General features: G+C 64.0%; 1 protein-coding gene across 2 annotated transcripts; it reads left to right on the top strand.

Annotated features, from left to right (window-relative positions):
• Positions 1-26,692, top strand: AGAP3 (ArfGAP with GTPase domain, ankyrin repeat and PH domain 3). Of its 2 annotated transcripts, XM_029921316.1 has the most exons (17): positions 1-63; positions 326-413; positions 626-711; positions 845-986; positions 1,347-1,481; positions 1,639-1,766; positions 3,211-3,369; positions 6,761-6,853; positions 11,444-11,548; positions 17,193-17,361; positions 20,634-20,747; positions 22,437-22,574; positions 24,248-24,402; positions 24,495-24,585; positions 24,733-24,955; positions 25,602-25,857; positions 25,997-26,692. In XM_029921316.1, the coding sequence occupies exons 4-17, from the start codon at positions 965-967 to the stop codon at positions 26,201-26,203; spliced, it is 1,995 nt and encodes a 664-aa protein (XP_029777176.1). In that variant the 5' UTR covers positions 1-63; positions 326-413; positions 626-711; positions 845-964; the 3' UTR covers positions 26,204-26,692. The 2 variants fall into 2 exon arrangements, with proteins under 2 accessions (XP_029777176.1, XP_029777184.1); XM_029921324.1 differs by lacking the exons at positions 20,634-20,747; positions 22,437-22,574.
• Positions 26,693-27,613: the final 921 nt, after the last annotated feature.

Genomic DNA, 27,613 nt, shown 5'->3' with positions numbered 1-27,613 from the left:
GCAGACTCCTTTGTGAACAGTCAGGAGTGGACCCTGAGCCGCTCAGTGCCGGAGCTTAAAGTGGTGAGTGCGCCCTGTGGGAGGCCCAGGCTGCCCTGGGGCTGGGCTGCACGGCTAGAGCGTGGGCCCAGGCCCTGCTGCGCCCCCCAGTGATGCCAGACTCTTCCGCATCTCGTCTCGGCCTCTCTCCAAGGCCCCTCGCTTCTGGTTTTCTTTCCTTTCCGGTCCTTAGCTCTGGCCTCTCTCCTTCCTAACGTCGTCTGCCTTTCCTGCCCCATCTCATCCCTCTTGGCTCTGACCACTCTCACCCCTTCCTCTCCCGCAGGGCATTGTGGGGAACCTGTCTAGTGGGAAGTCGGCCCTGGTGCACCGCTATCTGACGGGGACGTATGTCCAGGAAGAGTCCCCTGAAGGTGAGCGTCACTGGCTTGCCTGGGCCCTGAGGCTGCCCCCGCACCGGTGCCTTCCTCTCCTTGCTGTTGTCTGTGCGGGGGGTGGGGGGTGCGCTGGAGCCCCAGGTCCTTGCAAGTCGTCCCGTTGCCTGTGTTGGTGGCTGTGGAGTTCAGGGTTGCTTGGCCCCCGTGGGCTCTCCCAGGGTTGGGCCTGACCGTGCACTCTGTCCTAGGGGGTCGGTTTAAGAAGGAGATTGTGGTAGATGGCCAGAGTTACCTGCTGCTGATCCGAGATGAAGGAGGCCCCCCCGAGCTCCAGGTGACGCCCCGACCCCGCGCCGCCCCCTTTCCCGAGGAGCTGGTTGGGGGCTGGGCAAAGTTGCGTGTGTGGGCGGGGATGTGGGGTCTGTGCGAGTGCAAGTGAGGGTGGTAATTCTGCTCGGTCCCCCTAGTTTGCTGCCTGGGTGGACGCGGTGGTGTTTGTGTTCAGCCTGGAGGACGAAATCAGCTTCCAGACCGTCTACAACTACTTCTTGCGTCTCTGCAGCTTCCGCAACGCCAGTGAGGTGCCCATGGTGCTGGTGGGCACGCAGGGTGAGCAGCGCAGGGCTGGCGCGAGGGCGGGGTGGCCGTGGGTCCCCCCCTCTCGCTGCTTCCCCAGCCCCCCCAGAGGGGCCCCGCCTCCTGGCCACGTGCACGGTGGGTCTCCCTGCAGCTAGATCCTCCCCGCTACATGACGATCGCGTCTGTCTTTTGGGACGCGCGAACCGAGCGGCTGGCTCATTTCCCCTCCGAGGCGTGGCAGGGCTGGACGGAGGCCTGTGTGCTTGTGCTCCGTGTCGTCCACGCCTCGGCTCACCACCCCGCCTCTGGCCAGATGACCGCCCCGCTTACCGGCCATGGGACCTGCTTCTCAGCCGGCCGAGTAAATTCCCACCTTCCCGCCTCTGACAGACGCCATCAGTGCCGCGAACCCCCGGGTCATCGATGACAGCCGGGCCCGCAAGCTGTCCACGGACTTGAAGCGCTGCACCTACTACGAGACGTGCTCCACCTATGGGCTCAACGTCGAGCGCGTCTTCCAGGACGGTAACTCGGGCGTGGGGCGGGACGGCGCCCCGGTGCACGGCTCAGGAGGCTCTGTGGCCGGCAGGGGCCGTGGGCCCCGGGCTGGGGCGGGGGGTGGCTCTAAGCGGGGCTTCTCCCTTCTCCCCAGAGGGGTAACTGACTCTGCTGTCCCCTGCAGTGGCCCAGAAGGTCGTGGCCTTGCGGAAGAAGCAGCAGCTGGCCATCGGGCCCTGCAAATCACTGCCCAACTCCCCCAGCCACTCGGCAGTGTCCGCCGCCTCCATCCCGGCCGTGCACATCAACCAGGTGCGGCCAGCCTCCCCGCCTCCCACCGCGTAGCCCCTCCTGCCACCCTCATCATCCTGTCTGTCTGCCTGTGTGTCCCCCCACCCCCGACCGTCTGCTCTCGCGCCTTGCGGCTAGTGTGAAAGCGCTGCCTTGAGTTCCCCACCGCCTGCACGACTGGCCTGGCCTCATCTGTGCCCCATGGTGACTGCCGCCCCCTAGTCTCCATCCCCGCAGCCACGTTAGCTGTAGCATCCTGAGCGCTTGCTCGGGTCAGCTCTGAGACAGCTGTGGCAGAAGCCATGACCGGCAGGGACCAACGACCTTTGTGCCGTGAGGGGTGTCAGGGCTGCTCCGAGCCAGGTCAGAAGCATATCCTTCCCGCAACCCCACTTGGACGCCTGCCCACTTGCTGTCTTCTGCCTGGTTAGTTTGGGAGGGCCCGGCGTTTGGGGCAGCTCTGCCTTTCCTGTTTCCCCGACTCCGTCCCCAGCTCTGCAGAAAGGCCCGGACTGTCACAGATGAGCTGGATCGAGTGGTCAGGCGGACAGCCTCCGCTGTCCTTCTGTCTGGAGGGCCTGCCCTGGCCCACCAGCTTTCTGGGGACAGAGGCCTTCCTTTAGTGTCGAGAAGTCAGTTTCCCCGGAAGCATCCCCCACGGACAGTAGGTCTTTCTTCATGGTCTCTCAGCCGCTGCGCCTTGGCCCCCAGGTTTTAGGCCGTGTAACCCCGGCTCTGTGTGTGCCCCATGCTGGGTGGCTCTGCCGGCCAAGGGCCTGCATTTGGCTTTTTCGGCGCAGGTGGGGGGATTCGAAGAGGCTGCCAGGGCAGGACCCCTTCTCTACCTAGTGACCATCTTGGGGGCAGGCAGGGAGCAGGCCTGGTGCCGTGCGTGGGTCCCAGGTCCCGGGGCAGCCGTGCACTCTGTCTCCGTCCTGTGATCCCTTCTGTCTCTCTTCCTGTTCCACCTCTGTCCCTCATCCACTTACTCTGACGGCAGTCTCTGCTCCGTTCTGCTCTCGGCCTCGGCTCTCCCGGCTCCCGGCCCCTGTCGCACACACTGTCCAGAAGCAGGCCTCAGTCTCTCCTCGCCCCCTGAGCCCCACCCTGGCCTCCTGCTGTCTTTGGCACTGGACCCGGGAGCTCATCCAGGGGGACCTCCCTCTTGGTTCGTGCCAGACCCACCTGTGAGGCAAGACTCCCCGCCTAGTGTGCTCACTTCTAGCCTCTGTCACCAACTCAGGCCCGCGAGCACTGCCTCTGATTCAGTTCACTGGTGGGCACAGAATCACCCCTGCCGGGGCCCTCGTGGGGCAGCCCCATGCCCTAGCGACTGTGTCCTGCCGGCCTCTGGGCCTCCTCTGCTGCCCCGTGAGCCCCAGGCCAGGTCCTTGGGGTTCCCAGCCCCCACCTGCTGCCTGCCCCTCCCCCCAGAGCAGCCCTCAGCAGCCCTCTCTGTCCTTAGGCCACGAATGGCGGCAGCAGCGCCTTCAGCGACTACTCCTCCTCAGTCCCCTCCACCCCCAGCGTCAGCCAGCGGGAGCTGCGCATCGAGACCGTGGCGGCCTCCTCCACCCCCACACCTGTCCGCAAGCAGTCCAAGCGGCGCTCCAACATCTTCACGGTATGTGCCCCGCGCCTTGCCCTCGCACCTGCCCGGCTGCCGCCGCCCAGTAGGCAGGGCCCAGCCCCCAGCTGGGAGGGGGCAGGCCAGAGCTACAGACCGCTGGGCCACGGGGCAGCCTGAGTCAGGAGGACGCCCCCTGTAGGCTCTCCATCCACCCAGACAGACACACACAGCTTCCGGGGGCTTAGCAGAGCCCTTGCGCACATCCAGACTCTTCCGGACTATTCTTCTGTGCCCACCAGGGGCTTCCCACACATACCACCCTGCGCCCGCTGCATACACTTACCCCCTCTCCTTGACCCTTAGGTCTTCTGGGCCACCTGAGCTGGAAGGATCTTCGGACGAGTCTGTCCTCACTCCCCCATCCCCCAATGCTCTTGATACCACAGTTGTGAACAGAGCCCCCAAAGTGTTTGGCCCAAAGCTGCACGAAGGGTTAGCTGGAGCTAGGCCTAGGGCTCAGCCTCCTTGTCCGCATTCTGTGTTCCGTGACCTTATGCTTCCCGCCCAGGCCGCGAAGGGTCCACCAAAGGCTTAGACGGCTCTTCCCCAGCCCTCACCCCCTGATTCCTGGCCTGCACCTCCCCCTACCACCTCCGCCCTCACTCAGGCTCCCACCCTCACAGACCTCACGCCAGGGCCTCACGGGCCTTCCACTGATAGGGTCCCAGCCCTTCCGCTCTTAGGTGCCTCCCCCCTTCCAGCTGGGACTTGGCTGGGCCATTCTGGGAGTCATGGGTCAGACACAGGTGGGTGAGCGGCCCGTATGGATTCTCAGGAGACACTCTACTTCTGCGTCAGTCCGTGTGCCTCTTCCGGAGCCTCAGGGCTTGGCTCCCAGCCTGGTCCTGGGTCCAGCTGGCTGGGCAGGCCCCGCCCAGACAGAGCCAGTGCCCCCAGGCCTTGCTCACTCACCCTGGCCTCCGCCTGCCCGGCGCGCTGCTGCCCCCTGGTGTGCCCACATCCGTCCACCCCCGTGCCTGCCACGTGCCCCCTCCTTGTCCGTGCTGCCGCCGCATGGCCCTTCCCCAGCCCTGACCCCCGCCTTGACCTGAAGCTTCTCGTTTCCGTTCATGCCCATTGAGACACACAGAGCCCCGGGCTGCCTGCTTGTGCCCATGCCCGCTGCTGCCGCTGCCATAGAGCCCTCAGGTGCCTGTGTTTGCAGTGACCGCCGTCTGTGCCCTTGGCATCTGCTGACCTCCTGCTCCAGTCACCCGCTCCCTCAGCACCATTCCGAACCTCCCACTTCCTGTGCTGCCAGGCCTGCCCCCCCCCCAGGGCACGCTCTCCTCCCTCCACCCCTTCTGGCCGCCGCTGGTGCCCAGCTCCTGGCCTCCTGGCCACGGCCCCTCGCGCCCCCTGCCCTGTGCTTTCTGCTGCCTGCTCCGCTGCGCTGCCCCCGCCTGCCGCCCCCCCTGCGCGCACCCACAGCACAGCCTTCCCTCGGGCCCTCTCATCCTCTCCATCTTCACTGTGGCGACCTTAGTTTCTCTTTCCATTGTTTCCATGGTGACCTCACTTGCGCCATTGTCCACGAGGAGGCCTCGAGACATGTCCACCTCCAGGAGTGCGTCTCGGGGCCACCCCCTCGCCCTCATCGTCTTCCCCGGCAGAGCCACGGCTGCTCTGTGGCCTGGCGTCCTTGTGACCCACCCCCTGGATGTGGCCATTCACGTCCCCAGTCCCCCCCATGACTTCATGTGCTCATTCTGTTTGCACTCTTGCCCTGGTTCCCATCCTGGGGGAGGCTGCCCCCTTGGGGCTCCCAGGCTGGTTGGGGGGCCTCCTGGATCACCAGCTTGGCGGGGGCAGTCTACACCCGCCCCCGCCCCGCCCCCGCCCCTACCAGCTCTTTGGTCTGGGGACCCAGTGGCGGTGGTCCCCATCCACCTTCCTCCTCCTTGGGCTGAAGGGGCAGAGGCCGTGGCCCCCAGGAGACGCCTGGGCAGGTGCTGACGGCGGAAGCTGTGGTTCTGTCTGCTCCCTCAGTGGCACCCCCTCCCCACGCTGCACTTGCAGCCCCGTGCCCTATGTCCTTGGCTCCTGGCAGCCTGGGACACCAGGAGGGACGGGGACCCCCTGGCTGCCCAGTGGCGAATATTCCCTGATGAGACCGACTGCCCAGCAGCCTCTGCCACCACCGCCTCCTCCTGCTCCTGCTCCTCCTCTTCATCCCGCTGCCTCCTCCGCCCAGGCACCTGGGTCTCTGCCCTCACCAGTGCTGACCGACTCGTGCGGGGCTTGAGTATAACTTGCCAAAATCTTTATTCTTTCGATATTTGCAGATATGTGCCACTGTTTCCAACTTTTCATCAACAAAAAGGCCTTTCCAACTCCTTCCAAATTAGAAGACCAGGTGGTGACACACAGCACCTCTGGACATTCTCCCCTGTGCGGGGCCGGAGGCGGGCCGGGCCTTGGGACTGCTCTCAGATGAGAAGCGGCCGCCGTGCTCCCCACTCCAGAGACCCACAGGAACCTTTGTAACTAACCCCCACCCCCAGGGAAGGCTAGGAACGCTGGAGCCCGCGGCTGGGGGCTGCCGGGGGACCAGGCCCGGCTGGACGCACTGCGCCAGGCTCGCTGCATGGAGAAGAAGGGAGCTCGGCCCCACGCCCGGCGCCGGGCCTGCGCAACGAGCCCCAGAGGGGCGGGGGCGTCCGAGCACCCGCCCCGGGCCCAGCTGCTCCTGGGGGGGAGCTTTCCCGCCCCTCCCTCCTCTGCTCCTTCCTGCATGGACTCCTGCCGTTCTGCTCCGCTCCGGACGCCTCAGCCACGCCGCGCGCTTGCCTTTCCCCCTCTTGGCCTCCCCGTTTCCTAGGATCCGCATTGGGGCGGGCTCTGCCCCAGGAGCCTGGCAGGGGCGCAGGGCCTCTTTCGGCCTCTCTCCTCTCTCTCTCCATCCACTGTGCCCCTCGGGCCTCACCGACCGCGCTCGGTGCAACGTGTGCCGTGTGGTGTCTGTGCCGCAGACGGGCCACTGCCCGCTCACTTCCGGACTCAGCTCCCCCCGGTTCTCGTGCCCTGTGCTCCCAGCCGTCCCTCAGCCCCACCGTCCACCTCTCCTCGCCCCTTCCCTTCTCTTATGCCCCAGCCCCCTGGGCTGTGCGCTCCTTGCGCCCTCGGTATTTCGTGTCCTTGCTCTTTTGTAAGGGGCGGGCCTGGCTCAGTGACCTGTGCTGCTCTGTATGGTGCCGTGTGTAAGAATAAACCCGTTGGAATACTCGTGGTCTCAGTTCCTTCCCGGTCCCGCCGCCCCGGCCCTGCCCCACCGCTAGGGCCTGCCCAGGAGGAGGGAGGCGGGGCGGGCTGGGGGGTCCAGGTGGGTAGCTGTCCCCTGGGGGCCCCCGCGCCCATCTAACACGCCCCTTCTTTTCTCTTTCAGTCTCGAAAGGGTGCCGACTTGGACAGGGAGAAGAAAGCCGCCGACTGCAAGGTGGACAGCATCGGGAGCGGTCGGGCCATCCCCATTAAACAGGTCAGCAGTCCCTTCCCTTCTGGCCTGAGAGCAGTGGAGGCGGGGCATGAGGCCCAGGAAGGCCTGGGGGATGTATAAGGCCAGCAGTCCCCAGTTCCAGACCTGAATCTTTAATGAGAGAGAGAGAGAGAGAGAGAGAGAGAGAGAGAGAGAGAGAGAGTGAGAGAGAGAGAGAGTGAGAGAGAGAGTGTGAGAGAGAGAGAGAGAGGGGGGATCCCCTGCTGAGGGCAGACCTCTGGGAAGAGCTTGCCCTCCCCGGGCAGTGTCCTCCTCACTACCACCGGGGGGCAGCAGAGAGCCATCTGCCGTCCTCCGCCGCCTGCCCAAGGGCTGGCGCTTCCGGAGCCGGGCCACCTGGCCTGCCCTTCCCAGTCCCAGGAAAGGAATTAACAAAAGAGGACCTAGGGAGGGTCGGTCCTACCCTGGGTTCTTTGGTGCAGTTTTGTCCACACGAGCCTCTGTCTGCTGGTAGAAGAAAGGCTGAGTTGGGTTGCCCCCTCCCGGCCCCCTCTTTCTCGAGTCTCTCTGCCTTGGCAGGGCCACCAGACCCCCTGAGTGGGTCCCTGTGCTGGAAAAAAGACATTGAGAGATGGAGGGTATCCTTGTGCAGGGATGGCGGTGTGTGGAGCAGGGCTGTTGAGCCGCGGAGCTGGATGGGGGTGAAGCAAGGAGGCGTCTGTGTCTGGAGCTCAGGCAGGAGCCTGCTGGCTGAGGCGCCCGCAAGGAGGGTGGCCAGTGGCTGGTGCGCTGTACCCACAGGATGCCGGGGCCTGGCGCAGATCTTGGGAGCTGGTGGTTAGATGTGCCATGTCTATAGGGGCCATGTTGTCTGTCGGGTTTTGACCTCAGAGGACACCGGTGTGGCCCATCCACCAGAGCGTGGCCAGGCCTGGGCTCCGGGGTCAGGTTGGTCCTCCCGGCTGGGCCTTCTGGGGGCCCATGGGCAGCCTGACCAGAATTCCTAAGTTAAAGTGAGATTCTGACTCCGCGGTGAAGGTCTCTTTCGAATGGAGAACCCAGAAAGTGTCAGGGTCCCAGAAGGCAGGTGGAGAACTAGAGGCTGCTCCTTGTTCTGCATCCGCCCTGAAAGAGCGTCACACTGAGGCCTGGCGGAGGCCACTCTGGGGGAGGGTCACCTCCCGGGAGGCCAGGTGGAGTGGCTGAGAGAGAGATGCGTCCGAGTGTGTTTGGGTGCAGAACCGGACCCCAGACCTGTTGCGTGTCTCTGGGACCGTTCGCTAGGCGACGTGGATGCGTTTGACGGAGGCCCGTTCCTGTCTGCTTTGGGGCCAGGCACACACACTCTCGTAGAATAAATATGAGAGAACACTTTCTCCAGGCCTTTGCTCGCAGATACCCCCTAATGTGGCCCCTAATGCCTCCATCCCATTTGGGGGCACGGGCTACTGTATCTGTTCGCTGAATCCCCCACAGGGAGGGGAGGGGAGAAGGGGGGGTGAGGGTGAAGCCCTGTGAACTTGCCCCTGGGGTTCTGACCCAGCCCTGAGTGGGGGGGTGTGGCTAGGCCACTTGGCTGATACAGGCCGCTAAGCCTCAGGGACCCCCTGCAGGACTGGCTGCTGCCAGGAAGGAACGTGAGTGTGATTCCCAGGGCGGATCTCCCCAGGGAGGCTGGGGTGTGCCCGTGCTGAGGTGGGGGGCTCCCTGCTTTGGTTTTCCCAGCCCCTGGGGTCCATCCTTGAGATTTCCTCCAACCCCGAGCTGCCTGGGGGGGGCCCGGTCTGGCCCCTTCCCCGCCTTCGGTCCCTTCCTCCCCACTCCACTCCTTCCCCCTCCCCCCCACTCCTGCTGGGAGTGGAGATTGCATTTCAGTTGCCATTTGCATTCCCAATCAATCCGGACTCCGCAATTAAGCCGGCTGGCGGAGCTGGGAGGGAGGCGGCGGCGGAACGGGTCCTCTGGGGCTGTCGCCTCCGCACCGCTCCCATTCCGCCCCAGATTGCTTCCTGCTCCTCCGTGCGCAGCCGGCCGGCCAGGGAGGGGCGCGGGGACCCCTGTGGCTCGGCTCCCTCCTCGGAAGGAAGGAGGCGCCGGGTGGGCAGGCCTGCAGCCAGCCCCGCCTTCTTCCGTGGCCGGCAGGTGAGAGGCGGGCTGGAAACGCGAGTGGGTGGCAGGTTGAGTCCCTGGCCAGCTTTTCCCCATCAAGCCGGCCACTCCTCCCACACCCCTGCAATGAGCTCATTAGCGCTGGCCGTGGCTCCCGGCCTCCTCCCTGACCGAGGCCCAGGTGAAGGAGGGAAGAGAGTTCTGGGTAGAAAAGGGCTTCCTTCCTTGGCATCCTGATTCCAGGCTTGGAGGAGGGGGGAAGCCCCTGTCCGTGAGTCTGCTCTCCCGGTCTGTCTGTGGAAACAGGCTCAGGCGGCCACACGGCTTGTGGGATGTGAGGGTGGTGGCAGAAGGGGGAGCAGAGGCCGGCTTCCCTGTCCCTCGACCCAACCCGGAGCTGGGACCGGACTCTGGAGGGCAGGCTCGGCCATGTGGCGATGATGGATCAGGCGAGGGAGGCCCGGGCTGAGCTTGAGAGCAGGGGCTGGCGTGGGCTCTCCCACCGGGGGCCCAGGAGGTGTGGAAAGGGAGAGAGGAGGGGCAGGTGAGCCGCCATCGTCCCTGCGCTTCCTGAGGGTACAGGTGACACTGGGCGCTGCCTCGCCCAAGTCCTCCTGGGCGTCGTCCACAGTCCGGGGACAGGGAGCGACTTACCGTTGTCTTGTTCCTGGCCTGGGAGGGGGAGGATGCCATGCCCAGAAGCAGGTCACTGAGGCACTCCCTCACAGACCGCCGGGCAGGGGCCTGACTGCCTTCCAGAATGTTCCAACCGCCCAATCCAGGGAAGGTCCCGATAATAGCACTTGTCTTCAGACGTCCATGTGAGGCTAGGGTGCCTGGCGCTGAGGGAGACCAGGTAGTAGCGTGTGTCCTCGGATGGCCCCGGACTCTCCCGCGACAGCATCTGCCTTCTGGGGGCGGCGGGAGGAAGGACTAGAGAAGGGAAGGAGTGCTGGTGGGGGTGTGGTGGAAGGCGGGAGACTTGGTCCATCTTGGTCCCTGGGGAGGAGATCGGGCAGGAAATTCCGATCACCTGTGGGCCAACCTCCGCCCCTTAGAACGGAGCCTCCTTTTTGGAAGTGCTTAGACAGGGGGCTTGAGAGAATTGGGGTTTACACTCCACCTTTGGGCCCCAGGACCACAGGATACTGTTTTCTCACACTTGAATCTTTTTTTTTTTTTAATTTTATTTTAATGTTTATTTGTCAAGGGAGAGAGAGAGAGTGCCTGAGCCGGGGAGGGGCAGAGACAGAGGGAGAGAGAGAGTATGCCCAGCAGGATTTCCGCCATCAGCACAGAGCCCGACAGAACTCACCAACTGTGAGATCGTGGAGATCATGACCTGAGCCCACTGAGCCCCCCGGACGCCCCCACACTCGAATCTCTTAATCTCGGCTTTCCTGCTTGTCTGAGAGCTGGCCCCTCCGTCCCTAGGGAGAAGGCCTTGACGTCAAGGCCATGACTCTGAGCCCCTCCTTTCCAGCACCCCCCCCCCGCTGTGGGCTCCGGGTGCTTCCCCTGCTCTCTCAGGGGTGCTGATCCGGACACCCCCCCCTGCCCCCGCCTGAGCCCCTCCTGGGTGGCTCTCCCCTTGGAGTTTTGTCTGGGAGTCTCCAGGGGACACTGCCTCTTCTCGGCCCTCCTGTGTGCGGGAGGAGGGGGCTGCCGGGGCGATGCTGGTCCTGAGAACCTGCCGCCGAGGTCCATTGGTGGCACTGTCCTCCCCCGACCCCAGCTCCTCTCCTGGGATGGCCGTCGTGTAGGGGAGCGAGCCACAGGTGGGGGAGGGCCTCTTCCGGGTCGTCCTGAGGCAGTCCCCACGTGTGTCCTCGCCATGGCCCGCCCCGCCAGCCTCCCTGGTGGCCGCGGTCTCAGCTCTTCCTCCCACTCCCCCGCCGGACGTCCGTTGCGTGTCGGCTATGTCCTAGGCACCGTCAAGGTCACGGTGCCGAGGGCGTGTCCGTGGACAAAACACACGGACGTCCCTCACTCTCAGGGAGCTCGAATTGTCCTTATGCCCCCCTCCCCTCCCCTCCCCTCCCCTCCCCTCCCCACTCAGGGCCTCAGGCCTGCAGGGAAACCTGGTTGCTGAGCTCCAAAGTTGCACCCTGTCTGCCTTGGGGAGTCTGGAACATTCTGGGGGGCAGTTAGGGGACTTCTGCCCTATTCACCCAGCCCTGGAGACACATGGGCAGGAGCGGCACTGCCAGGAGGCACGGTGAAACCCTGCCCCCTGCCGCTAACATGGCCCCACGACTCTGGGGCAGGAGGCCCGGTGAAATCCTGCCCCCTGCTGCTGACATGGCCCCACGACTCTGGGGCGTGGAGAGCTGAGTCCTTGGGAGGGCCCGTCTCACCAGCTTCCCCCAGGTCAGCACTGTCCTGAACAGCCTCTCCGCTCAGACGAGCACTGTGGCTCAGGAGGGCAGGTGACGGAGCACAGTGCTCCCTCCTGTCCCCGTGACCCCCTCTGCAGGCGACGTGTGGGGCCTGCGGCGCCTCTGATCCAGTCTCTGTCCTCAGGGCGTCCTGCTGAAGCGGAGCGGCAAGTCCCTGAACAAGGAGTGGAAGAAGAAGTACGTGACGCTCTGTGACAACGGGCTGCTCACCTACCACCCCAGTCTGCACGTGAGTCTGGGGGGCGGGGGAGGAGTCGCGTGCGTGGAGGGGGGCCTGACTCCAGGACTGATGGGAAGCGGACCTCAGTGCGCTCAAATGCACTTGCGCTTCAGAAGGAGCCTCGCTTTGGGGGCTTGGGACCACGCCTCCTGTAGGACCCAGGCTGGGTGAGCCCTTCATCCTGAAGTCTGAGTTGGGAGAGGATGCCCCCTGCGCCCCCCCGCCCCCCGGGTGGCCGCCCCCAGGCGAGGCTGCTACGTGCTGTCGGGTCTTACATCTTGCCCCTTGCTTGTTTAAAGAGCCGGATTGGGTCCCACGTACCTGGAATTGTTCAAGTTGGGGGTGCTGGTGTCCCCCGCCATGGTCTCTTGGGGACCCCCTGAGCCGGGGAGTCCCTGGGTTCCTGGGCCTGTGATGATGGAGAGCGGGGTGGGGGGCGGCAGTCACGCGGGGGGCCTGCAGGGAGTGACACGGCTCGTCTCGGGAAGGGGAGCGTAGGGGTGGCAGTGATGGCGGGTGGCAGGGTCTGGACGGTGTGTGGCCTGTGCCCCTGGCCAGGGGGCGGTGACGGGAGAGTGGCCCCTGTGGCAGCTCTCCCACCCTTCCTGCCTCCCCCTCCCCTCGCTGCGTGGCTCCAGCACACAGCTGTCACCAGAATCCATCTCTGTCACCGCCCCACTGTGGGGCTAATGAGTTCTCCCGTGAAGGCCCTCGAGCACAGCACGTGGGCCGGCCCCGCCCCCGGCCCCGAAGCCCAGGGCCTGCCCCCGAACCTGCACCCGGGGTCAGGGATGCCCGACCCAAGAGGTGCCCAGGTGCGCAGTTCCGGGCATAACCCGCTCCTGCGGGCACCACCCGGACAGCCCTGCTGCGAAAATGCACAAAGGCCTGGTGGGCGGGCTGCGTCCCATCGGGCTGGAGCCGGGAGCCCAGCCTCGCCCTCCCCGGTTTGTCTGTGTCTGATTCCTCGGGCACTAGCCAGTCCTCCTAACTCAGGGGACCCCACAGGTTAGCCTGTTTCCTCCTAGTGTCTCATCCTTCACAGGGTGGGAGCTGGCATCCGGAGACTGGGGGGTTGAGGAGCGGCCGCACCAGGCGACCCTGGGGACTCTGTATGGAGGCTCCTTGGCCCCACCCCTTCCCCTACTCCAGCGGCCACCCCGTACGCAGACCCGGCCCTGCCGCCGAGTCTGTGAGGGGCAGCAGGACACAGGTGTCTTAGAAGGTCACAGGGCATCGTGCAGGTCCAGGGCCTCTGCAGCAGAGAGACTGTGCAGTCACAGCATTTCCCAGCTCAGAGCAGCCCCCATGCCCATTTGATGCCCATGCCCGGCGCCTCTTAACTCCCAGCTGGTTGTATTTCCAGCCCAGCCCCCCGGTCCCCAGGCAAGATGGACTCGAGCTGGGACCTAGCTTCTCCGAAGCCTCCTAGTTACCCCCACCCACGTCTGGGGGGCCTTTGCCTTCCTGCTGTGCGTCCTTCCCTGCTCTTCCGGCTTTGTGCCGCCCCAGTTGGGTCTGTCCCCGTGCCTCAGGTGACGGAGGAAGCCCAGAGGGGAGAGGGGGACCATAGAGGGGTCTTAGGACACACCAGATGGGTGGGGTGTCCTGCGGGGCTTGGGGTTAGGAGGGGAAGGTAAAGGCTTGAGGGAACTCTGCTTTTACACTCGACTCATGAGTAGGAGCATGGTGGGGTTGGCTGGGCTGCCAGGCACCCAGCCACTGGCCGAGCTAATACTTGGACCCATGGCTCTGACTCTTGAGCGTTACCCAGAATTTTCTGCATGTGCCGAGAACACCTCTTTTCAGAAAGTGCTCGGAGAGTGAACATCCGGGCAGCTGTTGCCTAGACTGTTGTCAGGAAGGGTGGAGGTCCCCGCGAGGCCCGCCTGCCCGGGCCGGGCCGCGTGTCTGACTCGCGAGGCCCTTCCAGCGCCTTGCTTGTTGGACGATGTGCCCCTTGGCGTGTTGGGGGCCTGGCGGGGGATCTGGGTGGCAGGGGCATCCGGCTGCCCTTGCTTTCCCGCAGGGGGGTTCTCAGAGGCAGGCGGCCCTGCTGGCCTCTTGGTCTCTGGGGCACAGGGCCTCTTGCGGAGGTTGTGGGGAGGCTCCTAGAGTGTGGGCTCCGGCTCAGCGCTCCGGGATCCAAACCTGTGTCTCCCTCCCGCGCCCGCAGGCACGGGGGACGGGCCTGTGGGGACCGATTTTGCCCGTTCAGAAGACGAGAATCGGGTTCAAACCGGAAGGCGGAGTGAAGACCCGATCGGGGGTCGTTGCGTGCTGCTGCGTGAACAGGGTTCGGGGCTCCTCCCAGCAGAGGCCGCTCGCTCTGTCTGCCACCTACCCCTTCCTTCTTGACCTCCTTGGTCGTGGCTCTCAAGTGTTGCTGGGTTACCTGCCCCCGTCGCCCCTTTGCCGTGTTTGCCAACCCGAGCAAGCAAGGAGCCGCCATCCCCGCTCCGGGAGGTCCGGTCCTGTTAGGGCGCTGTGAGGCCCAGGGGCCTCCCGGTGACCCCGAGGTGTGCGCGCTACTCTTGGCCTGGTCGGTGCCTCACCCGCCGATGGAGGCCAGCTGGGCCGGAGGGACTGGGTGGGCGAGCAGAGGAAGGGCCGGAGGCCGCGCCTGGCCCAAGAGAGCCCGCCACCGCCTCCCCCATTTTGCAGCCAGCGGAGCCATTCACACAATCACCTTCTGTTAATTCTATCTGCAACATCAATTAAATTGTTTGTAGAAACTAATTGAATGTGGCTTAATCACACATCTTAATAGCTTTCCACGCTCTGAACTCGTTGTTAATTCTAGTAATAAAACGAGATGAGAACGCTGGCTGGGTAATTAGCGAGGAGGCTGGGGAAGAAATTGCTGTTTGATGGTGGGTAATAAAGGCAGCCGTGGTGACCGCTCTCCTGAGCTGCCGCTGCCACCGCCACCGCCGAGCTCCCCGTTCTGCTGACGGAGGGAAACGCCGGCGCTCTGCCCTCGCGTCGTGTCCCTGCTGCTGCTCCTCGCGCTCCTCACCACGCTGTCCTCGGGCCGGGCTCCATCTCCCGGCGCGGTCCCGGCCAGCCTGGCCTAGGGCCCGGGGTCGAGGGTGACGCCCGCCGGTGTGGCCAGGGATCCCGCGGGGGTCCAGGCCCCTTTGGTTGGTCTCTGGCCCCTCGGCTCAGGACGGAGTCGCTCTGTGCAGCTTCTGCCCTGGTGTGGGGTCCGCGCATCCATGTCCCGGGCTGGGCATCCCAGGGCTGTCGTGGGGCCTGAAAACTGTTGCAGCTGCCGTGACCTCCTTGTGAACTAGAGCAGCCCGAGCCCCTCCCCCAAGGGGGGACGGCAGCTGCGCCTTCGGCCCAGCCAGCTGTTGACAGTTGTCTGGAGCAGCCGATCCGAGATGGGGGACTCTGTGCAGGGACCTGGGATGGGCGCATGCGGCAGCCAGTCCTCCGGACACTGGGGTCCAACTAAGGAGGGCTTGAGACAGGCCGATGCTGGGCGCCGGGCTGAGAGCAAGGCCCGAGGGCAGGCAGTGCCAAGTTTGCTGGGGGACGGACACGTAGAGAGGACACAGGGCGGGGGGCAGGCAAGGGGCTCCTGGGTTTGTGTCTCTCTCAGCCGCCGTGGCGTGGCTCAGCGCTGGGGACGGAGAGCCCTGGGGGTGAGGGGTTGCCACGGGGGTCCCCCCAGGAGTGAAGACTGCTCCTCCTGACTTCTCTGGTGTCGCCCTGTGGTTCTGAGATGGGAAGCCGACCCTATTGGAGCAGGGTGTGCCGGAGGCCAGGCACCTGGCGCTGTTCCTCATCGGGGACTGGGTGGTGGCCGGAGGGCAGCACACAGCCCAAAGCCGCATGGAAGGGGGCTCCTCGCTGGCCGCAGGCGGTGGGGGCCCGCCTCTCTGTCCTTCTGAAGGGCTGTGTGCCTGTGGAGGTGTCCCAGCCTCATGGAGAAGAGAGGACGACGCCCAGCCTGGCCGGGCCTCACCGCGCTAGCCTCAGTGGCCCTCTCATGAGTCCCCTCCCCTGATGACTCAGCTTGGAAGTGAGGTGTGGCCCCAGGAGGGAGCCTGGCATGGGGCGCCCATTCCTTTCCTAACTAGAAACCCGCACATCATCTGGGCTCCTTGGGGCCAGGTGACCGCTTTCTACTCGATGTCTTCTGGGCCATTCCAGGAGCGGGGGCCAACTCTGAGGCCTGGTCGGCCCCTCGTCAGCCCCTGCCTCTTCCTTGCTTCCCAAAAGGTCGCATTCCTGCTCTTGAAAACAGAGGACACGGTCCCCTTTCCCTGCAGCTAAATGGTGAGAAGGCAGGGGAGCTGCCGGGTGACCCAGGCGCTGCCGTCCCAGAGTGGGTGAAGGTCCGAGGGCTGGTGGCTGTGACCACACGGGGACCGCGTCTCAGGGAAGCTGTGTCCAGACCCCCCCAGGGGCTCCTGAGGCGAGGCAGAACGTCAGACTCTAATCGCTGGGATTCCATCAAAGGCCCAGCTGGTGCCAGCTGCCCAGTCCTGCTCGCCAGAAGGAGCTTTTTTGCCACATTTTACTGGGGACGTTAGCTGGGACCTGCGGAGGACTTGCTGGGGACGGCAGTGAGGAAACAGGAGTCCGCCATCTGGAAGGAGAGACCAGGCGGGGTGGGGAGAGCTGGGGCCCTGGCTCCTCTCTGCCCGGGGGGCCGTGCTCGGCTCTGTGGCCCCCACGTCACCGCTCCACCGTGGGGCTCTTAGGCCCGTGATGAAATGGTGGGGGTGAGGGGTGGCTCGCACTCTCTGGGTCGCTCCCCAGTCCTCCGCTTCCGGGCCCTTTGGGTGCCTACTTGAAGTCGGGCAGTTGCTGCCCTCGGGGCACTGCCTTGGGAATCCTCCATCGTGTGACCTGGGGCGGATTAACCTTTGTGGGCCTCCAGTGTCTGCTGTGAAGTGGCCCTGGTAGCCCCGCCTCCTGTGTCACGGAGTGCAGGGGACGGGCAGGTGAGGTGGTGACGTGTCGTTACTTCGCTGGTGTCCGTGACATCTCCACGTCCCTGAGAACGGCCGGAAGAATGAGAGGCTTCGTTTTGGCTGTTCACAAATGATTACTGTCAGACACTTGTAAAGAGTGGCAACTGTTCTAGGCTTTGAAAGTTCCCTGTGCCCCAGTGGGGGCGGAAGCTTCTGGAAACGGGGCAGAAGTAGCTGGTGGCTAGCCCCCCAGAGCCTGGGGCAGCCCAGTCGCCTTTGGTCCTGGGGGGTTTGTCAGTGCGTCTCCTGGCCACTTGGGCCTTCTCTTCCTAAATTCCACCTTAGTCCACTACTTGGCCTTTTAAAACGTGGGCTTTTGGGGCGCCTGGTGGGCTCCATCGGTTAAGCATCCGACTTCCGCTTAGGTCATGATCTCATGGTTCGTGGGTTTAGGCCCCGTCAGGCTCTGTGCTGACCGCTTGGAGCCTGGAGTCTTTCTTCGGATCCTGGGTCTCCCTCTGTCTCTGACCTTCGTGTGCTCACACTCTGTCTCTCAAAAATAAAAAACATAAAAGTTTTAAAATGTGGGCTTTCTCCTCTCTCCTGTGTCCTCCAGTACAGGGGGCAAGACCTCGGCGTTGTCGGGTCAGCGTCAGAGACCAAGTGCGGCCAAGGCGTGTCCGGTCCTAATGAACCTTTGTCTCTTTTATCCACGTGGCCCTTAGGATTACATGCAGAATGTCCACGGCAAGGAGATTGACCTGCTGCGGACGACCGTGAAGGTGCCAGGCAAGCGGCTGCCCCGAGCCACGCCGGCCACGGCCCCCGGCACCAGCCCTCGGGCCAACGGGCCGGCCTTGGAGCGGAGTAACACGCAGCTGGGTGGGGGCACAGGTGAGGTGGCCGCTGAGATGGGGGGCGGTGGCTCGTGGGGAGCATTGCTTCCTTTCTCTAGAAGAGCAGACAGTGCGCAGTGGAGGCCTGAAAAGGTAGGCGGCTGTGGGGTCTCTTTCTCAGGCTGGGTCCTCAGCCGACAGAGCCCGGCAGGTGGTTTGGAGATGGAGGATAGGGCCGGACAGCCTCCCGGTGACAGGGGCCGCCAGGGGTCCTGGGATCGGTTTCCCTCATCTGGAGCCGAGGCAGGCGATGTGGGACCCCTCGCGTGGCCCGCGGTGCGGGAAGAGCCAGAGCGGAGAGAATGCGAGCTGGGGCCTGGCAGCTTTTCCTTGACCGGTTCTTACCTTCCCAGATGGTACCCTGAGTTCAGGTGAACAATGCTTAAGTTCGGTCCCGGGCTCTTTCTGCCGCCCTCGGGCTCTGTGGCTCCTAAGCCACAGTGCTGTCCCGCCCACACCGAGTCCCGTTGCCCCGATCTGCCTTGGCCTCTGGGGCCTGCTGTTGTCCTTGGACCCGGAGACAGCTGCTCAGGACACTTTCTCAGTTGCTGTCGTGGTGTCCCTGCCCCGGGGGGCAGCTCTTAGTGGCACAGGTATGCTGGTCCCAGAGGGCAGGTGGGGCCCAGGGGCCACGGTGGGCATCCTGTGGATGGAGGGTACGAAGTCCTTGGAATGGATGGAACCGACCCTGTGGAACGGCCCCATCCCCAGGACGTTGATAAGTCCGCACCGAGCGACTCTGGGTGCAGAGGTCAGACCACAGCCCCCTGCGTGGCCTCCTTGTTTGAGGGCAGGGTGGCCCCTGGCACCCCTGCCCCGTGGCCTTGGCTCAGCACCCGCTGACCAGGCTGGATCGCAGGTGCCGAGAGCAGCAGCCCCACTGTGTGTCAGGCCCCGGTTTCGCAGCTCTCTGAGGTGGGGGGTGTCGTCCCCATTTTACGGATGAGGAAACGGAAGGCTCGGCGAGACGATGAAGCTTGTCTGTAAAATCCCACGTTGAGTGGTGGGGCTGGGGTTCGAACCTGAGTGTGCCGACTCGAAAATCCATGTTTTATTCTCCAAGCTGCCCTGAGCTCAGAGAAGCCCGTGACTTGTGCAGGGGTGGGGCGGGGGGTTCTAGTGACTAAGGGAAGGAAGCAAGGGGAAGGAGGGAGAGAGAGCCCCCTGCAGGGGTGCACTAGGGGGAGGGGTGAATGCAGAAACGGCGGGTCGCATGCTCTGCCCAGAGAGCAAAGTCCGGGCTGCTGGGAGACGGCTGGCATGCAGGGGTGAGGCGGGCTGGGGATCCGCCAGGGCCCTGAGCGCTCCAGAGTTGCATGCACGTGGTGTGGGGCAGCCTCTCCTCTGGCTTCGGGAATTCTCCTTCCCTACCGGAGGAGGAGGAGGTGTCGGGACCCTGAAGGGAGGAGCCTTCCCTTGAAGTCAGGGAGCCAGAGGGGAAGCTGGGCTGCTTCCTCAAAGCTGGAGAAACTGTGTAGGACACTCCCGTCCCTGGGCGCTGACAGCCTCCACCCGGGGGAGAGGGGCGCACGGACAAGAGAGCCACAGCGCGCTCACCCACAGAACACCCAGCTCCCGCCCAGGCTCCCCGGCGTCCCCAGAACCCCAGGACGGGGCACTCCCCCAGGCCCGTGTCCCCTCCGCACGCCGGCACCAACCTCATGCACACTCACACATGTCTCCCGCTCACCGGGCGATGTTAACATCTCATTATCTTTGTTACTGTAATTACATTATCCGCTGCTTTATGCAGAATTATCCTCCGAGGACTAATTGATGGCTCCATGTTTAATTCATTAATCATTAGCATCAAATTCGACAATTACAGTGCACACTGATTGTGGGATTGCAGGCGTAATGAGGGGAGAATTAACAAAGAAAAGGGAAAGCACTTTCCCTCCCTCGGGGTTTTGAGTTGGGGGGCTTGGGGAGGAAGTTGGGCCTATGGGGTCTGTGGGTGGGGCTGGGGCTGAGGCAGGGGTAAGATTTGGGACCCGGGAGGGGATGGAAGCAGGAGGGGCGGGAGGGTGTCTGAGAATTTAGGAACTGTGGCCCTGCCCTGGTGGGTCTCCTGCCAGGGAGCGAGGGCGCCCTGAGACAGGCCGCGTTTGCGGGGCCCTGCCAGGCCGGAGCGGGGGGTGGGGATGGTGGAGAGGAAGTCCCAGCATGTTGCCTCAGGGGCCTGGAGTGGGGTAGGCTGGCTGGCAGTGTTGGCACCGCACGTGTATGGATACGCACTTCCTGTGTGTCTGCTCCTGCCTCGGGTGTTGTGACAAATACAAGAGAAACACAAAACTTGCCTTCCCCCTTGCAGCGTCCTACCACCCCCGAGCACGAGGGATGTCTGGCCTGTTGCTTTACCTTCTAGAGGCTTCCGCTCAGCTTCCCATCCCTAGGCTTCCAGAAACCCCGCCCGGGTATTCCCGGGACTGGCGGGAGCCCTGAGCTGGCTGCTTGCCCCCTGCCGTGTCCAGCTCCAGGCCCCGTCTCTGCCTCTGACTAACCTCCGGCGCTCGGCCACCTCTGCTCTTAGTGCCAGCCCTCGGGCGTGCTCCACTTGTCCTCCGACTTCCATCATCACTGCCCTCTGGCCTTGGTCACCATGCTTAGGTGGCCTGAGGTCAGAGGGCGGCAGAGGTGCGTGGCTGTTCCCACGGGCTCTCTTGGAGGGACCATGTGCCCAGGGAGCCCAGCAGGAGCTGTGAGGGCGCGGGGCCCTCCTGCCCTGGCCTTGGACTCCTGAGCCTCTGGTTCCCCTCGGCTCTGCCATTCTTCCCTGATGGGAAACGAAAGATTAATTTTCTCCAGCCCAACAGGATAATTACTAATACTAATTAGACATAATTACTTGAATTTGATACACTTATTTCTCGTCAGAATGGCACCAAAGCTGAGGCAAAGCAAATGGCACATGGGGACCAGAATGTAGGGTGCAGGGGCCTGATCAGGAGGGGAAGGGGGCCGGGACGGCAGCCTGGTGAGGAGCGCTGTGGTGATAGGGGTGTGGGTACCCCATGCCCCCCTCTCCCAGCTTACGGGACGCAGGTGGGGGGTGTGAATCGTGGGGCCAGCTGCCTCCCCAGGTGTGGAGGGCCCAGCTGAGGCCGCTGGGTCTCCCGATCAGCCGGGCCCAGTACTGGTAAACCCCTCAGTTTTGGTCAATGTTCTGCTAGAATTTCGCAAGTTCTGCCCGTAGCCCTGTTTTCAGGAGAGTCTGTGTATCCCTTCCCCAGCCTCCCTTCCCAGTCTGATCCTTCCCCCCACCCCCAGGTGCCCCCTACACTGCCAGCAGCCCGGCCTGGGCTGGCCCTCGCCCCGAGGGGCTGCACCAGCGCTCCTGCTCCGTTTCCAGCGCCGACCAGTGGAGTGAGGCCTTGCCCCCAGGTATGCAGGACCCAGGTCAGCAACCTGGGCAGTGCATGCAGCCAGGGAGGCTGTGTTGGGATGGTGCCCAGGCTACAGGGAGGGGCCCGGCCGAGCCCACTGGGGCCAGTGCGGGGTGGTCTGAGACCGGGAGTAGCAGCTCTGTCCCTTCTCCAGGGGCCCATGGCGGCTCCCTGCCCCTTTACCCCTTTGCTGCCCCCAGGCCCTGGCAGTGGTGGGCTGGTGCCGGAGACCTTCCCTCTGCAGCCTCTCTGCCCACCCACCGCTGTCCCCAGGCAGCGCTGGTGGCGGCTCCACATCCCCATCAGCCCCCTGCGCAGCCAGCTCATCAGCCTCACCGCGGGGGGGACAGGCTGAGTAGGGAGGTCGGAGGCTGGGGGCTTTAACCACGATTCTGAGGCGGCAACTCTGCTGCCACAGAGAAGGGGGGTTCCTAGAGACAGGATCCAGGACCCAGATAATTTCCCCACCTGCGCTGCCCGCCCGGTGGGCTGAGGCCCCATCCTGTCTGGCTGGTCAGAAATCCTGCCTTCTCTCTGCTGTCCCACCTATGGTCCCTCATTTTCTTCTCCTTTTGTCCATTTCTGTGCCTTGCTCACATCTCTTCTGCCTCTTATTTCTTCTCCCTGCCTCTTCAGTGACCACCACCACACACCCCCCCACCCCCCCCACCCCCCCCACACACCCCCACCCCACCCCACCCCCACTGTGCTACCCTACTTACCCTCTCCCACATCCTACCCCTCAGTCCCAGATCGGCAGTTCTGCAGACAGAGTGATGGGCGCAGGGCTGCCCTCTCCTAGGTGAGGGTGTGAGGGAAGGACAGTGCGCCCTCAGAAGCCAGGAGGTGGGGTGTGGCAGCCCCGGCAAACCTGTTCCTCCCACTTTCCCTCCGGCTGGTGGTGGTGGTTGGCTGGCCCAAGGCCCATCCACCCTTCCCTGAGGCGCCTCCCAGAAGCCCTTTGCAGGCACCCTGTCCCTCTTGGAGCACTGACCCCTGGTCTGAGCTCTGACCACAACTGGGTGCTCCCAGTATGGGGAATCGCCCCCACTTCCTACTCCCAGTGCAGCCGTCCCTGGGCGTGGGGGGTGACCACGGAGGGCTTGCAAAGGGGAGCTGAGGGCGCGTCCCAGAGTCGCTGTCCTGACCGCCTGGGCTGGCCTTGGTTCGGTGGGGCCCCTCTGTTGAGTCTGGAAGGAGGAAGGCAGGGAGGGAGGGAGCGTGTCTGCCTCTAATGAAGTTTGACATTTAGTGGTGAGCGCCGGGCGGGGTGTGGGAGACGGGAGCTTGATTAGCGCGCTCTAATTGACAGTAATTAGGCAGCTCCCTGATTGTTTCTAATTCTGCTATTAATTGTGAGGAGCGGGGAGTGTGATTGAGGATAAATTTGGTGCGGAGCTGCTGGGGCTTCAGCTCCCCGTGAGTTCCCTGGGCCGCCTTCCACCCTCTGGGCTGCCGCTGCTGCTACCCTGTTATCCTGCCTGAGTTCCCTACACTCCTCCTCCTCCTCCTCCTCCCCCCCCCCCCCAGGCTGGGGACGCTGTGGGATTGGGACCTGGCTGGGCTCTCCCAGGCTGGCCCAGCGCAGTTCAGGGCTTCAGGGCGGAGCTCCCAGGGGCACCAGGCTGGTCTTGTGCTCCGCGCCCCCCTCCCTCCTCCCACACTTCTCCAACTCTCCCCTCACCAGCCAGTGGCCCAGCTGAGGTGCTCAGTTCCAGCCCCAAGCTGGAGCCTCCCCCATCTCCCCACTCCAACCGGAAGAAGCACCGGAGGAAAAAGAGCACCGGGACCCCCCGACCAGACGGCCCCAGCAGTGCTGCTGAAGGTTAGGGGGACCTCGAGGGAAACTGGGGCACAGGAGGCGGGCTGTGGGATCTGGGGATAGCACCCTAAAAGTAACACCATTTTTTCCATTTTTAGAGTAAGCACTTTGTAATAATAATCGGCAATAACCATAGTTCCACAACTTCTTTTGGTAATCTAGACCCCGTATCTTTGAAAAGCTCGCTCTCCTGCCTAATTTAAACCTTTTCTGCTAAAATGTGAGCTTCTCTTACTCCGTATAGAAGGTAAAAGACTTCAGGTGGCCGCTCCCATAGCTCTTCCAAGACTCGTGGGCATGATGTGGGTTTTCTGTGTCTCTTGTATCACCCATGGAGTTTAATGAGTGCTGGGCATACAGCTGGTGCTTAATATGTGTGTGTTAGCTGGCGAAGTCTCAGTCAGCTGTAGGCTCAGGAGTTCCAGCTCCTCAGGCATTTTTCCGTGGGGCCTTGCTCAGAATTCGGTGTTAATCTTAGCACTCCTCTGATTTTCTCCAAAGTATCTTCCAAGTGCTCCTCTTCCCAGTGGCTGGAGTCTCTTTGCTCCCAGATAAGTTTAGCTTCTATGGCTGCATCGCGTCTCATTTCCGCTCCGATTGGCAGGGAGAGGGGTGTGGGTGGAGATCGCCTCTCAGGGAAAGAGCCACTTTTCCAAGCCTACCTGTGGTACAGTGAGGCACCTGCACCAGGGAGCTGAGCCCCCCCTCCGAAGGACCGAGTTGGTGTCGTTGGGAGGCTATACTGAAAGCGAGGCGAGGTGGAAGGCGGAGCCTTGGGAAGGAGGGGGCACCAGCGTTTTCTAGGAGGCAGTTTGTTCGAGGTGCCCTTAGAGCAGGAGCCCAGAAGGAAGACCTGCAGGGGATGTGGGTCCACGAGGTGACAGGCTGCCCCGGGCCAGACCCTGGAACTCTGGCCTTGGCCCCTGCGTCACCCTTGAGCGCCCCCCCCCCCAGGTATGCGAGTTGACTCTCCAGCCCCCATGACACAGTCCCTCGGTGCTTGTTAGGAGTTGTTCACCCACAGGGTGGTGACCCGGGAATGAGGTTCAGGTCGCGGTCTCCTGTGGGTCAAGGGACGCAGAGCTTGGAACAGCTTCACCGCGGTGCTTGGGGTTGCCGTCCGGCCTATGACACTGGTCACCACAGCGGTCCCCAGGTTGTGGGGGGAACCTCGCCGCCTCTTCCCATCCACTGGTCCTTCCTGCCTGTCTATGCCAGGGGAGTGGGGGAGGGGCCCCGCTCCCAGGAGCCCCACGCTGACGCCGTCAGGAATATTGGGTTTAATGAGCTGCAAAATGAGGCGGCTGCAGCTGACATGTACGGATGGTGCCCACACCCGCCCTCCCCCCCTCCTAGCGCCCCGCCGCATCCTCCTCCAAACACTCAGCTCTCCTCCGGGAAGCACCCTTCTCTGACTTCCAGACCCCTCCCTGGCAGTGCCAGCCAGGGCTGCGAGAACCTGGCACCCCGCCTGTTTTCGCCAAGGCTCCACAGGTGGTCACGAATAGGGGTGTGAGGGCTGCTCCGCACCCCTGCAAGGTGCCTGTGGGTACGGGCATGGAGGCTGGGGTGGGGGAAGAGCCGGGAAGGCAGGACAGTGGATGGAGGTGTGGCAGTGGCCCGTGAGCGCAGCGGGGCGCCCTCCCTGATGGTGGCAAATGCCCCTGTCCCCACAGAGGCAGAGGAGTCCTTCGAGTTCGTGCTGGTGTCTCTCACTGGGCAGACGTGGCACTTCGAGGCCTCCACCGCGGAGGAGCGGGAGCTGTGGGTGCAGAGCGTGCAGGCCCAGATCCTCGCCAGCCTGCAGGGCTGCCGCAGCGCCAAGGACAAGGTCGGCACTGAGGCCCGGCTGGGGTGGGACCCAAGGTGGCCTCGTGACTGACTAGCCCCCCCCTCCCCGCCCCCGTCTCTCCCGCTGCGCAGACTCGTGTGGGGAACCACAATGCAGCTCTGGCCGTGCAGGCCGTCCGCACCGTCCGCGGCAACAGCTTCTGTATTGACTGCGACGCCCCCAGTGAGTAGGGGGCTGGGTTGGGGTGGCCTCGGGAAGGCTTGCCCAGAGCCTTCCAGTTGGCCACGGAAGAGGACCGGGAGGAGGACTTCCCTGGCAGCGACGCTCTGGTTGGCCCTGGGCTTGATGGTGCTTCCTCTCCTCCCCCAGATCCAGACTGGGCCAGCTTGAACCTGGGCGCCCTGATGTGCATCGAGTGCTCAGGGACCCATCGCCATCTGGGGGCCCACCTGTCCCGGGTCCGCTCCCTAGACCTCGATGACTGGCCCCCCGAGCTGCTGGCGGTCATGACTGCGATGGGCAATGCCCTGGCCAACAGCGTCTGGGAGGGGGCCCTGGACGGTTACGCGAAGCCCGGGCCCGACGCCTGCAGGTGAGCGGGGGAGGGGGCGCCCTGGCATGGGGAAGGCCCATCGGGGTGGCGTGGGGTGGCTGCCTCGGTGCTCCAAGGGTTAAGCTCGGCTGTGGCTCTGCGCGGCAGTGGGCCCCTGGGGGTGCCCCTCCCCCTCCCTGCCTGTCACTCAGGCTCCTCACAACAAGAGGCCCTTTCTGAGCCTTATCAGCAGGTCAGGGGCCAGCCGGAGGCGCATGCGCAGGCCCATATCGCTCTGTGGCGTGAAGGCCCTGGCCCGAGCTCGGAGATGGGGAGAATGGGTGGGAGATAGGATAGTGCGCGGGCCCCTAGTGTAGGCCCCCCACCCCTTTGTTCCAGCAGGTCCAGATAAGCTGCCACGGGGGCCCTGCCTGGAATCTTCCTGCCCTCTCAGCCCCCGACCCCCTCAGACCCCGAAGGGCCTCTCTCCGGTGCTCCTTCCTTTCAGCCTCTCCCCCACCCTTTGCGTTGCCCACGGTGTGCCGTCCGTTCCTTAGGTCTGTCTCTCCACCGCTCCGTCCTACACACTGTTTCTTCCCCTTCCCCTTTCGGGGTGCCCCTGTCACTTCCTGACCCCCCTGGCCGGCCCCCGCCCACTGGCTCAGGCCCCTCCTGGGCTCACGCCTCGGTGGACCTGTGGTTGCAGAGAGGAGAAGGAGCGCTGGATCCGGGCCAAGTACGAGCAGAAGCTCTTCCTGGCGCCGCTGCCGAGCTCGGACGTGCCGCTGGGGCAGCAGCTGCTCCGGGCCGTGGTGGAGGACGACCTGCGGCTGCTGGTCATGCTCCTGGCCCACGGCTCCAAGGAGGAGGTGAACGAGACCTACGGCGACGGGGACGGGCGGACGGCCCTGCACCTCTCCAGCGCCATGGCCAACGTCGTGTTCACGCAGCTGCTCATCTGGGTGCGTTGCGGGCTCCCTGCTTGCCTCCCCAGCCCCGCCCTTGGAGCCCCTCTGACCTGCCCCATCTCCGCCCACCCCCGAGAGCCCATACCTTCCTGGCCATGCCATGCCAACTGTGACCACGTGCTTCCTTCCGCAGTACGGGGTGGACGTGACGAGCCGGGACGCCCGGGGCCTGACGCCCCTGGCCTACGCCCGTCGGGCCGGTAGCCAGGAGTGCGCAGACATCTTGATCCAGCACGGCTGCCCTGGGGAGGGCTGCGGCCTAGCACCCACGCCCAACAGAGAGCCCGCCAATGGCGCCAACGCCTCGGCCGAGCTGCACCGGAGTCCTAGCCTTCTCTAGGCCCAGGAAGAGGGCCTGGGGCGCCTCCTCCCTACGGGCCCTGGGGGGAAGCGAAGACCCAGAGAGAAAGGGAGGAGGAGAGGAAATCCGGAAGGGCGAAGGCAGAGAAGAGCCGAATGAGACAGACTGACAGAGGGACCGCGGAGATGTCTGGGAGCTGAGCCGCGGCAGCAAGAGAGTGGAGGTATTTGGCCCTCGGCCCCACGGTGCCACTGAAAAGGGACAGGACCCTTCGGAGGTACCTGTGAGGAGAGGGGAGCAGGACCTCTCCCTCCTCCAGACTCCTACCTTCTCCGGCCAGCCCCCTGCAAGCCTTCCTCCTAAGACGGAGCCTGGACGGACAGGGCACAGGTCGGGGGGGTGCTGGATGAAAGAGACGAGGGGGTGATCTGTGAGTCCCGTGTAAATTTGTACATTGGAATATTTATGTTTGTGTACATATCTGGTGTGTGTGATGAGCCAGTAAACCAGACTGTGTGTGGCCTCGTTTTCCCCGTTTGTGTTTCTGCCCTTCCAGAAAGGTCCTTCGGCTCCACTTCTTGGTGCTACCTTCTCACTGTCCGTACTCTGGGTCCTCCTCCTCTGTCGGTTGGCCCAAGGCCCTTCGGGCTCCGCTCAGCCCCCTGCCTGCCAGCAGCGGAGTTGAGTTGGTGGGTGGCGCTGGCGGCGACCCTGACGGGAGGTACGGAGCTCCGTGCTTCCCCTACTCGCGCCCCGCCCCTGCCCTCAGACAGTTGCTCGGGCTGGTCTCCCGTAACCCCATGCCACACCTGGTGGTGCCCAAGTTTCCCCCAGGAGGAGGACAGAAGGGTCATCCCCCTTCCTGGGAGTCTGGGAAGTAGCTCACACAGGCAGACACGCAGGGAGACACTCAAGGCGCAGGAGGATTCTGAGGAAGCCGCACGGGTAAGTGGCCGGACTGGACTAGGGCGGCACTGCCCTCGGGACTCCAGCCTTGGCTTTGCTTTTGAGGAGAGGGCAGGAGGTCGGCCGCTGCTGGCAGAACAGCCGCCTGGATTCCCAGCAGCGTCTTGCCAAACCGGGGGCAGAGCCCTGAGCTCCTGCTTCTCCCCCTGACCGTCCCTGATCCTAGGAAGACCCGAGGGAGGCCCCCCTCTACCTCTTCTTGGAGGACGAGCACTTGCTACCTTAAGGTCCCTGCTCTCTAAAGAGCCCGTTTTCCCATTCCTACCACCACTGGTGACCCCGTCTCCTCACGTCACTTAATGAGGGCACACTGGGCGTGCGAAGGCTGGCACTCCATATGGGCACCCACCCAGGTGAAGGTCGATAACCAAGTCCATGCTATTCAGAGAAGAAACCAGATTGTATTTTCTTGGTCCACAGCCCCTTTGCAAAGCTGGTAAGAGCCTTAAGCAAGGATAAGCGTGGAACAGAAATAGGGCCCTG

Source organism: Suricata suricatta, chromosome 2 (assembly GCF_006229205.1).
Source record: "Suricata suricatta isolate VVHF042 chromosome 2, meerkat_22Aug2017_6uvM2_HiC, whole genome shotgun sequence".
NCBI classification, from domain to species: Eukaryota; Metazoa; Chordata; class Mammalia; order Carnivora; family Herpestidae; genus Suricata; species Suricata suricatta.
The sequence above is the reverse complement of the archived record's forward strand: the minus strand, read 5'-3'. Positions and strand labels throughout refer to the sequence as shown.